Genomic DNA, 12,811 nt, shown 5'->3' with positions numbered 1-12,811 from the left:
AAGCCAAGTCTATTTGAACCGCTTGAGAAAGTCCAGCGATTTTAGACAATGGATTTAAAAAACGGATAATGGTGTTTGAACAATGTACAAACTGATAGTGAAATTAAAATGAGACTCATGTGTTTTCTATTATGTTAGTTTACTTCCTGTAACTGAATTCAATGGTGAAAAAAAAAAAAAAAATTCTAATGAAAAACAGCCATATTATGTACATTAAATTTGTTTTGATGACACCATGGTCACCGCATGGCTGGAAATGAACATTCTTACTGTACAGCTCTTTATGATGTTGTGATATTGACTCACCAGAAGATTTACCGACTCTATAACATCCATAAACACTTCATTCTTTCTGTACTTGATGCCCTCTGACCGCCAGGACACAGCATTGGTGACGGTGGCAGGAGGTCGCGGTGCCCCGACCTCTAATTTATGGCCCTGCTGTGTAATGTACCTGAAGGAGACAAAGGCAGAGAGAAGCTCAAGTTGTGTTCAAAGTCAGTCTGTAATCCTGCTGAGTAGGACACCTGAAAACCCATGCACATCATTCATCAAGCTAGTTTGAAAACTAATGATCGCAGCCTTCATGAAGGTGTCTGGGAAAGAGGCAGCACTTTCTAATTTTGGAGGAGTACCACGATAAACTGCAGCAGGCTGAAATTATAATTTAATCTCCTCATCTCCTCTAAAGACTGACAGCTTCTCAGAGGCCTAAGAACAACAGTGAGATCCTTAACTCAAAGATATCTAAATGGAAAATGGCAACAAACAGCGTGTTTATCTAGCAACATGAACCAAATCTCTCTTGAGGAACGTTTCTACGCTTTGCATTAATCGCACCCCACGACTTTAAAAAAAATGAGTTACTCAAGCGTGGATAAATTAAAGGAGCTTTGTATTTGTGCTGTACGAAGATTATTCATGAACGTAATTAGAAAACAGATTTACATAAATCAATTGGGGCTGTAGCCACGGATAATAATGCGATACATGCATTTGTTTACATGAGACTAAACAATGACATATTGGCTGGGTAAATACGAACCAACGAATCAAGTGTCTACTGGGACATGAGGAAAGACTGGGACAGCTGATTCAAAGGAACCGAACCTGCAGCGTGTAACGCATCTTGAAGCAAGTTTGTCAGTTTTCTTTGATTTGTTGAGGCTTCTCTGTAGCTTGCAACTGTGTTAGGATGCACTGACAGAAATAATGGAGGTTAGAGGCCTTTTATTGACAAAAGATGATCAGTTACTGGCTGAAGTAAAGCCTTTAAAGTTGGATTCATGCTTCTGCTCAGTTATATATACATACTCTGTTTTCAGCTCTAGTTTTAATGCCACCAACCAACTCTTTAGCTGCTGCTGCATTCTGCAGATAATCAGTCAGCTCTTTGGTACTGAAAGTTAAATTAGAGTCTTAAGACAGAGATCTTGTCTACGGGAATGAGCCACCCTCTGCTTACTAAGACTGGCCAAGCCGACTCAAAACCTCAGATGTGAAACCAAAACAATGTGCTAAAAAAACACTAAAAATACTCAACACTAAGAGAGAATTATGGCACTTGGGTGATATTATTCAGGATATACAGACACAGAAAACTTCTTTCCCATTAAACACATACATTTACATAATTTAAGTGGTAGGCTGATGACAAAAATATTTAATGGTGCAACTTCTGAAAAATGTCAACAATGTACATATACTGCTCTAAATTAGGTCTAATATTAACTGTACTAAGAACAAATCAATAAACTCATTATACATTTTAACATGTAACTATTCTGCCTCTACCCGAGAACAGAGCACTGCATTACCTCATCGCTCTTAACCAAGCTGTAAAGCTTTGTTTCACCGGTCCTCTTCGACTCCAGGGATGTATAATGACTTGTCATGAGAATAAGAGGGAGCTGCACTATGATAAACATCATGTGACCAGGCCTCTTTTACCCAAACACCTGCCCCCCATCACTGTTTACCTCTCAGTGGCCTCATTCCCACTGCAGAGCTGTCTGGATATTTCTGCCTCCCAATTATTTCCCCCCAGAATATGAAGTGTAAACAGTTATTCCAGTTGAAGGGTTATTAGTCATTTTTGTATTGTATATATTTAGATATATGTTAGTGTCTGAGTATATTACTATTTACAATGATTAAATGCTGGTACTTGGCAGGAGAAATTGAAATTAGAGTTCATCGTACTTCGAAAAAGTATCAGCTTAAATTGAATTTAATCAGTTTCTTTGACATTGGCACAAAAAAGACAGACTGACAGTGATCCAAAGTGCACTCTCTGAAGCAGCTGCTTATCTCCACCCTCTGAGTTCATTACTCTGACACTTTCTCCTCTCCTCTGTCTCCTCCTCCGTTTAGCCGTCTCTCATCTTTTCATTCTCCCACTCAGGCCTTCAAGCTTTCCTTAGATAAAACCACATATCAATGACCTGAATGCTCCAGGTGCATTTCCAAACCTCAAAAATCTCTATTTGCTGAAAATGAGAATCTCTAAAGCAGGTATGCAATGTTTATCATTTCACCTTTCATACTTTTCAGGAATATATTGAATGTAACCTGTATTATTAGTGCCATCTAAGCCACTGCTCCAACCACTCAACAGTACTGGGCAGCATGGTGGTGTGGTAGTTAGCGCTGTCCCCCCACAGAATAACGCGTACAGGTTTTAATCTCCTGATTGGCTCAGCTTCCTACCATAGTCCAAAGAGATGCATGCTAGGTTGACTGGTGAATTTAAATTGGCTGTGGGTGTGAGCTGTATGAATGCACAGCATCAGTGAAGAGTTAAAAAGAAATGTGACTTCAGTACGATGTTCTATAAGTGCAGGTACATCAAATCGCTGGGCACAATGTGTTACACTGTAACTACTTAAAGTACTAAACACTACTTTAATCTAATGAGTTCATTCTGAAAATCAATCATTTAGTTTAGTTTTGTTTTTGTGATCTTGGGTTTTTTTTCCTAATAAGCAATCCATTTCTGTTAAATATTGTATTATATCGGCCTTTTGATTTTGTTTTCAATAAAACAAATAAAATAAAAATTCCCTAATGTGCTAGCAGTGTTTCTGTCTCTGGCCCTTTCCTCACAGCTGCTTACTAGCAGAGAAGATCCCCTTGACACTGTGAAAGTATTCACATTGTGTGTATATGGATAATAATACTTTACTGTCACGTTTGGTAAAACAAAAGTGCTCCAACAAGTTGCTTTTGTCACGTATCACTGTAAAGTAACAGACTAATGTTAATGGCAGTAATCTTGTAAGGAGACGTGTTACTTCTAAAGGCTAACGTATAAAAATACTGTCCAGAAAATTAACTTTTTAAAAAGATGTTCTTCAAGCCTGCAATAAACACTTTTTTCTTAGCATCAAGGAGACCATATTGCTTAAATGTAGTATTTTTTTATTACACAAAATGCCATCTAAAATATTTCCCCTTTTTTAGCAGACAACACCAAAAAAAGGACAAAAATAAACAAAACTTGCTGTGAAGCCTCCAAAACTGAAGGATTTACTTGGCAGCTCTCTGTGCTAAGTCTTACTATTCTTATTATAAAACGATTTAACTACGATTGTTCTAAACATACTTGACTGTGAGATTGTGTGATTTCTAACTGTGTGAAATCCTGCTAAACAAGAAGAGTCTTGCTTTCCCTTAAAATCAAAATTTTCTATCTAATCTCATCCACAAAATGTGCCAAATAAACAAGTTTTGGATTGATTGACGGATTGAGGCGGAAGATTTTTCTGTGTTTTCTGCCCTAGTTCCTCCAACCTAGCGGGTCTTGAATGCATGCTGACATGTAGGAAAGTCTGTAAGTGCTGAGAGATGAAAGGCGGCGACAAGTGGGTTTGGGGTTGACGCCGGATTGTTTTGCTGCTTTGCTGTTTGTTCTGTTTTGCCCTGATTCTCCTCAGAAATGCTAATGAAAGGGTCTGGAAGCTGATTTGGCAGCAAACTGATGGATTAGCATAACAATAGCAGTCAAAGGAGACACACACACAGACACGCCTACACGCCGATGAAGATTTCTACGTATGTGCACACATGAACTCACTCATGTGCATGCGCAACCCTCCAGTCACACTTGCATCCACCCACACAGACACACAGTTATACTCTTGCCAGGTAGATAGTGTTAAAATGTAAGAGAAGAGCAGTGTTGGGGGCATGAAAAGGTCAGAGAACTGAAGTAGCCTGCAGACAGAGAGACAGAACGTGTGTGTGTGTGTGTGTGTGTGTGTCAGAGAGAGAGAGAGAGAAAGAGAGAGTGTGTGAGAGACAACAATTGTATGGCTCCTTGGGGAAGAGAAGAGCAGGGATTTCTGTCTGAGTGTCTTGAGTGTGTCCAGCTGATGGTGTCATTGTGTGTGAGTGCCAACAGGAGCCTGGTAATTATCAGCAGTACTCAGACGCTCAGACACTCATACGCACGCACGCGTGCGCTCGCACACACACGTAACCAAAGCCAAAACCACATTAAATTAAACATCCATCACATAAAACATGAAAAAGGTAAACAATACACTATGCAAATGTGAAAGTTTCTGATAAAGCACCCTGTAAATAAAGATGGTGACAAATTGTTACAGCAGCAGCTAATAGCAATAACAAAAAAAAGACAAAGAAATTGCGTGCACAATATATTCACAGCAAAATAAAATAATCAAATAAAATGTACACACTAATAGCCTATGTGCCTGTGGTGCTGTGGGCTTCAGAGTGAATGTTGATCCTTCTCCTGGAAACAAAAGTCTCTCTGTGGAGCCATGAGGAGGGTAAAAGCAAAACAACCCTGTGTACAGCTCAAACACAAAGCATGAGTGGTCCAAAGAATAGCAGTGGCTTCACTTCATTTCACTCAGTGTATAAAGCTGAGCCATTCATTACAATTTTAGTCACCAGTTGTGCTCAGTTGAATGAGAAGGAAAAAAATGGCCTAGAGCACTTCAAACAGAATCATCATTTGCTCTCATTCCCTCTCTCCCGCTAACTTGCACCATGAAATATGAAGCTGTTACCTCACTGAAAAACTCTTGTTTTGTTCCCTGATGGATGATACAGGTATCACTTGAGTAAATGTGGTTACATTAAAACCAGACAGGAATGCAGCAATTATGGGCTTTGAGAGTTTGTAACTTTCACCTCATCAGCCTGATTAGTGTTCACTTTAAATGCCATGCTGTTTCACGGTTTGTCCAATATAAAAATCACCAAAGCAATTTCTACAAGCCCTCTTTTACGTCCACCGCACAGAGTGTAAGTTTTGCCACTGGGTGTCTCTCTGAGAAAATATCAAAAGACAGAGTTTGATGGTGTTGCAATGAGAAAGATAATGTATTAAAGTTTTATTACTGTCGCGTTTGGCCATTCATGATGTCTTTTTTTCCTTTTTCTTTTAATGAAAGGTTAGCTAATACTTTCAAAATAGTTTAAACACAAATATCAAAGAAATATACCGTACCATGCAAAAATCTTTATTCACCACTCTTTATATTTTACCTCCAAGGAGCTTTCTCTTTTGCAATAGTCCTTTAAGGCTTTCTGAGGGTTTTTCAGTTTTCTTTGGACATTGGCTGCTTTTTCACTCATTTTTAGTTCAGACGTGGACATTTTTGGAACGTTTTTTTTTCTTTTGCACATAACTCAGGGGATGAACCAGTGTTGTGTCTTAATATTAGAGATGGCATGATACCACTTTTTTATGTCTGATACCGATATCATAAATTTGGATATCTGCCGATACCGATATGAATCCGATATAGTGTATTTTTTAATCAATAAAACTGTTTTTTTATAAATATGTTGCTACATTTTGTTCATTCTCAAGTTTTAAAAAACAAAACTAAAGCTATTCTGTTATACTTGTATGCAAAAAATACACTGCACCCAAACTATTTTATAGTTCAGCAAAACTGATCAATCTAATAAACTTAAAGCTGCACCATCATTCCTATTCTGGTATCTTAAAGAGTACTTAGCAGAAATATTAAACAACCTAACTAATAGGTTTGCCAACTCCCAGCAAAAATATTAGGCAAACCCCCCCCACCTCACAATGCTTAATTGACATAATCAACTTTAATTTAATGCACGTGTAAAACAAATGCACAGAAATCAATTATTTTTCTACAATATTTATATAGATTCAACATCTTTCTACAACAGAATTGCAGACTGCACAGATGGTACCTTCCCAAAGGAAAAAGTACTATAGCTTACTAGGATGTATATTAGACTTAATAGTTACTATATACAATAATGAATTTCTATACATTTAATCAGATGACCACTTTGGTTGTAAGATTCAGATAATTATTTATTAAAAGTTCATCATTTTAAATGAAATAAGAAAGAAAAGTATTTTTTGTGCCTCCCTTTTCCTGTTAATGCCCCACCTGCCCCCTGGCAAAACTTTGTTAGACCCGCCCCTGCACAGTTACCAGCTGTCAGCTACATAGAAAAGGATCCTGGTGTTATTTGTCTCTCAGAAACAGTTCATAGCTTCCCTTCCACTCATTCATGTCACATAACAGGTAAACCTGTTTGTCCATCACTGTTCAGCTGATGATTCAGTAAGGACATCTCCTGGTTTCATATCCATGTTTCCCTCTCACCACATATCCAAACTGATATCATGACCAGCAGCTTTTACAGCCATGGCTCCAGCAAACATCAGCTGATACTAGAAATTAATATTAAATCAAGTCTAACAACAGCTTATCAAGCAGCTGTTCTTTATCCGCGGGTCTCCTCTTTCTGGCGCAAAGTGGGCGATAAACAAACAAGTAAGACGGGACTTGCGACAGAAAAGATCATTGATCAGTTCCATGATTGAAGTAGCAACAGGGGAGGAAGGGGGGAGAGAATGAGAGAAGAAGGGCAGCTGTGCAGCAAAGACAGAATAACTCCAGCCTTTTTTTGTGCCTTTTTTTCATTCTAGCTGAAGTACGGGACAAATCGCTTCCATTCGCCTCAATATGGAACTCCGATGGCCAGTCCAGCTGTGGCTCCATATATCAGTTGTTATGCTTAAAGTGGAAATACTATGCAAACATTCAGAGATGCACTTACACACTTTACTTCTCTGGGATAGTTTTCTCTGAGATAGAATGCCACAGTTTGGAAGCATGTAGCGAGGCTCCAAATGCTCCACCAGACCACCGACATGTCTCGCAGACAACAGCCGCTCTATCACGTGACACATACTGCTCCGATGCGCTGAGCTGGGTTATGCCAAGTAGCGCGTTTTGTGAGGTTATTTTGTGATACTTCGGATCGGATTACATTTTTTATTTTCTCTCCTATATCCGATCCAGTAATTTAGGTCAGTATCGGATCGATACCGATACGTAATATCGGATCGGTCCATCTCTACTTAATATTACAGACAATTTTACAAAGACTCCATTTTAAATTTGGTAACACTTTGGTACCAGCAGCCTGTCGCAAAAACACATCATTTGCTCCCATTTCTCCAGTTGAATCTAGAACAAATACCAAAGATAACACAGTTTGACAGGCATAAAATGGTATCTTTGCACCAACAAGGTGATTCCCAAAGAACCACGTGCCAAAAACCTGGTATGTCTTGCCATGGTATGCAGCATTACCTCAAAAAATGTGAGGAAATTGGATAAGTGGAGGACAAAACAAGAAGTGGCAGGAAAAAAATTAAATAAAAATACCTTCACCAGACATGCCATGTCCTTAGGAAATATGAAATTCAGCAAAGACCTGAAACTGGAACTGAGAGATGAACTACTACTGTTCACTGTAGTTCACTGCCATTTTTAAGGACGCAAAACAGGGAATAAAGGCCGATGTATGCCAAATTACTCAAGTACTGGGCTGAAAATCAGCTGGTCTAATGAAGTGATAATCCAGATGTAAAATTCTTGGTTTAAATTTTTATCGGAATGTACAGAGGAGGACAAGAGATACTACTGTGTCTACAGTTGTCTGTAAAAAACAGTGGAGGCTCTAACATGGTTTGGGAAAGCATTTCAGTCAGTGGTGTTGGAGAGCTTGTCAGATTTTGCCATGCAATGCCATCGGAAGTTTAATTTTCAGCACGAAATTTTCAACAAAAGGCAGCCAACATCTACAGAAGAGCTTTGAATGTCCTTCAAGAAGCATGAGAACTATTCCTGAAAAATACCTAAAGAAATGACTACAAAGCTGCTTAAGAGAGTTCAGGCTGTGTAGAAGAATAAAGGTGGTCATGCCAAATATTAACTTTTAAGCTCATTAGAATTGTATAGTATTTTTTTCCTTACTAATTGTATTTCCTGTATTTCCGTCTATGCTTACATATTTCGATAAAGTGCTGACTTATTATTTATTTGAATCTAAAATGCTTCCCAGTCTGAGGTATTGTGTTTTTACACTTGAACAAACAGACGTGGCGCAATGGTTTGTGGACTGTTGTCAACTTGTGTGACATTTGTCTTACTCTTGTAGGATCTTGCTCTCAGTCGTCTGAGGGAACCCAAAATCCATCACCTCGTCCATCAGTTCGTACACCGTCACAAAGTTGTCGCGAATGCTCTCCTCCTCAAGCTCCTTAAAGTACTCCTTAAATACCTAGAAACAGAAATATAAACAGCTACTATGAAAAATCCTATGCAAGCTGCTGAGCTGTACTTTTTACATTGAGTGCACACATACTGTATGTTATTACTATCCCACAGTAAGATTTTTATTATTATCTTTTCATATATCAGTGCTGAAAAGATATGTATAGGGGAAAAATAAATAGATATGCTTACACTTCATAGTCAACTGGTTAATACTGCAGTTTATTAAGACCTATTCCAATAATTTATACAATGAGCTGGTTACATTTATTCCTCTAGCAAGAAAAGAGCTCTTTGTTTATCTGGCCGTCTGCTAGCAGAATTATGCGAAACAGCTACTAGGCCATATTTCCTGAAATGTGTTGGAAAGGTAGAGGTGGAGATCAAAGAAGGAGCCTATTACAATGTGGTACCACTCCAGGTCACGTTCTTATAAATGTAAGAGTTTGGGAGGGAAGTATTCTGTGAGTGCCATTGTTGTTTTACCGTACATGTCACAAAGTACTTTGCAAGAAATACAACAAAACCCAAACCAAAAACCAAGACTGTCGGTGCAGAAACACCAACTGTTCCTGCATTTCATCAATAGAATCAAACCAAGTGTATTGCCTACATAGAAAATCAGACGACTCCAGAATGCAAATGCAACTTTTCCTTCTTTGGAATAAAAAGTATGAACTGTAAACATCACACTCACCTGTACTATTTTATAAAGGAAGGAGTACACGAGAGCAGCATTAGCATTCTTCTTAGTGATTGCCACCACTGAAAAAAAGACTGTTAAGAAACAAAGTTTTATCTACAAGAGGCAAATGTTTTTTAATCTGTTAGAAGACATGAAGCAGGCATGTTTTATTCTTTACTGGGAGTAATTATGAGACGAATGCAGCATAACTGAAAGTTAACAAAATGTGTGAGACTTTCAAGCAACTAAAAACATGGCCACAGGGTGGTAAAAGAGCTCAGCTGTGTAATGCAGTGCACTGGGAATACTACTAACAACTGGAATATGTTCCTGAATTAATAATGTGTAAGTAAGACTGAGTGTGGAATATTGCAGACAGTGAATAACACATCATAGTGAACCTGTGTTCAATTTTTTAAGTGGAGAAGCTCAGAAGCAACCTGAAACACAGGACTTCTTATAGATCTGTCCTGGAAAGATGCAATTAAGGAATTAAGGTATATGTATTACATGCTGTAAATGATTGATGGGAGGGCTGTCACTTTGAAGAACTAAAGCAGGAATGTCAGCCAGAATGGAAAACTATACTGTGGTAAAGTGGAGAATTCACATAGATATTTATAGTGTCTGCAGTGAAGGCTTCTTTTCAGCAGGCACCACAGAGCACATCACGCAGCAGTAAACTCTCTTTGGATACAGTAAAGGTTGTTGTGTTTGATCCACATGAAGTGTGCGGAGCCATGGCTGATCAGCGGCGTCATCTCAGCATCTTCTTCTCTCTTCATCAGAATGGGCATGAACTGGTCGATCACATTTATGTCCATGTTTCCCATGTAGTTACGGCAAATCAGAACCTGGATGAGTAACATAAAGACACACAAGATACAGAGGCAGAGGATGATATTAAAGAGGACTTTGTCATTAAATATTTATAGCAAAGATACCAAACCTGCACTCAAGCTTAAAGAAGCTACAGAAGCCAATGGCTGACAAAAAACCCTCTAACCTCCTGAATGGGGGTTATATTTTTTTTTTCATCCTCCGTGGAAATGTGCAAAATGTGTTTCCAGCTTGAATCTCTCCTTTGTAGTTTTAATGGACTGATGGGTATCTGATCATGAATGATGAATGACCAACTTCTCAACTTGAAAGAAGAATAAGAGCAGACCTTAGCAAGGGTTGGAAGATTTCCAGGTTTGAAATGATAGCCAAGGCATGCAATGTCCCTGAGTCCTACTAGACATTTATGGTATATTCTCCTCCTTGCTGTCAATTGGCAAAAAAATAAATCTTAAAACCAAATTTAAAATAAATTCTCATTAATTCTTAGCCTTTCCCTTATAAAAATTCATTTTATATCTGAAAGAAACAGTACTAAGATACTAAGTGATAATAAACTAATAAGAATTACTATCAGTTTAGATACCCATTCTGTCACAGTCTGGCGAGGGCAGACTGTATGAATTGAAAAAAGGACCCAAAATGTAGACTCCAAGGAACAGGGAACAAAACTTGAATGTTAACAAAAAGTGAATCGTTTAATATGGCTGGTAAAAAAGGTACAAACAAAGGGCAAGGCAAACTGAAGCAAAATTAACACAAACCTAAACTGGGAAATCTAAACAAACAATAAGAAAAACCTAGACAAGGAACTTGGAAGCATGGGAAACATGGCGTGGACAACAGACGACCTGACAATCACACACTGAAAACAGAGGACTTAAATACACAGGAGGTGATTAGGGGAAGTGGGAACACATGGAGGAACAGCTGACTGACATGAGCCTAATGAAGGGACAAGGGAAGTGAAACTAAATACAATGAACAAAGAACACACGACTCCTTCAAAATAAAACAGGAAACATGAGACAGACATGATAATACAAACTTGATAACATAAGACACGCAGCATGAAACACGAAGGGTGAGGGGAAACTTAAATACAGGGGAAGAAAACACAAGGAGTCTAATAACCAAATGAACTTAGATAACCTAATGAACAAAATAAACAAACTTAAAACGCTGGGTCAAACTCTGGCTGCCATTTGTCTGCATTAAGTGCAGGCTGACAATAGTGTCCATGTCCATTTACTCAAGGCTTTAAAACTTTGTGAAAGGAGTCAAATAAGAAGAGATGAGTCAGTGAAAATTAGCACTGCTGTAGGCTCATAGCACTGTTAGCTGCTATTAGCCTAGTGTTAGTGAAACTTTGGTTGAAGTGTATCTAATGTTGTTGGACTTTTAGCAAATAAATGCGAGAGTGAAAAAATTAAAGGGTTTATTGGAGGGATTTTCAGGACACTCAAACCCAACATTAGCTAGCAAAATGCTAGTTTGTAACCAGCTATTGTTGTTTAGCCAATCTACTGATAATAAGCAATTGGTATAATATCAGGAACAGATAGGCATAGTTAAGCACTTTTTTGTGTATTAGAGCCCCAGTTTAGAAAGTATGGCTTGAAGTTAGAAGGAAGAGGATACGTTTTTCATCAGATGATCAGTAAAGAAAAGTGCAAAGTCATGAGAAGCACAGTACTACCTCAAACCACCTATAAATATTATTGTCCTTTTTTTTGGGGAGGGGGGGTTGCACCACGTTACATTACTTTATATGCCAGACAACTCAAAAACATTGTGATTGATGTTAGATTTGTATTGTTATAATCTTTACAAAAAAAACCCTATTGATTTTTTGTCATTTTTTCCTTCCTCCTTTATTAAAAAAAAAGGTGTCAAATATTGAGTATTTTCCTGGGTATCGGTATCAAGTTTTAAATTCTAGTATCGCGACAATACTATTCATCACTATATACCCGCAACACTAATAGCACTTCCATCAGTCACAGACACACTTTTAAACAGTTGCAAATTGGAAAATGTGCAAACACACATCTAACAGACCTTTCCCAATGTGAACCTTGAGTCCTCTTCTTTGTCAGTGACTCAACAACCATCGAAAAAGAGCTGGAACCGGTTTGTAATAAAAGGCGGGTGTGAGCTTACACACCCACCACAGCTACTAATCTAGTTAAGTGAGTACATGTCTGTGATTGAACTTCTAAAAGTAAAAAATAAAAAAAATTACGACTGCACATATTCTGTTTTTTTTTTTTCAGACCACTGTCACAAGAGATCCTGATATATTGGCTTTGCTTTAGTTGACTTTATAGGCCAATTGCTACATCTACACAAGACACAGCGTCTACTTTGTGAAGAAAAAAAAACTCCACTGTGGACACAATGAAAATAAAACACAGCATGAAAAAGAACAATATGTGACTGAACCAAGGAAAAAGATGACCCAGAAACTCTTCTTACGCTGTTGTAAGTCAAGGATTTAAAATGATGACAAAAGTGCGCACGTTCATATCACAGAACATTTTTCAGATCTGTTCTATATTACACACTGGGGGGTGGGGTGTAATTGTATCAAGGTCTGTCTTGAGACTTGAGGCTGAATGTTGTAACATCTCCAATCAGCATGCGATGCTAGTCACAGATATGACAAGACTTGCTTCATTCAGCCCAG

At 38.2% G+C, this 12,811-nt stretch overlaps 1 protein-coding gene across 2 annotated transcripts in view; it reads right to left on the bottom strand.

The window, feature by feature from the left end:
- Positions 1–12,811, bottom strand: part of ap1m3 (adaptor related protein complex 1 subunit mu 3) — a 34,530-nt gene that overhangs the window by 14,336 nt on the left and 7,383 nt on the right. For both annotated transcript variants that reach the window (XM_084909551.1, XM_084909552.1), the window contains exons 2-5: positions 9,980–10,136; positions 9,295–9,362; positions 8,474–8,604; positions 307–454 (exon numbers count right to left, since the gene is read on the bottom strand). In XM_084909551.1, the coding sequence (XP_084765677.1) occupies positions 307–454; positions 8,474–8,604; positions 9,295–9,362; positions 9,980–10,136 (504 nt within the window). The remainder of the gene's footprint in view (positions 1–306; positions 455–8,473; positions 8,605–9,294; positions 9,363–9,979; positions 10,137–12,811) is intronic.

Source organism: Perissodus microlepis, chromosome 17 (assembly GCF_051167445.1).
Source record: "Perissodus microlepis isolate ML-2025 ecotype Zambia chromosome 17, ASM5116744v1, whole genome shotgun sequence".
Taxonomy (NCBI): Eukaryota; Metazoa; Chordata; class Actinopteri; order Cichliformes; family Cichlidae; genus Perissodus; species Perissodus microlepis.
This window is presented reverse-complemented; position numbering and strand designations above follow the sequence as displayed.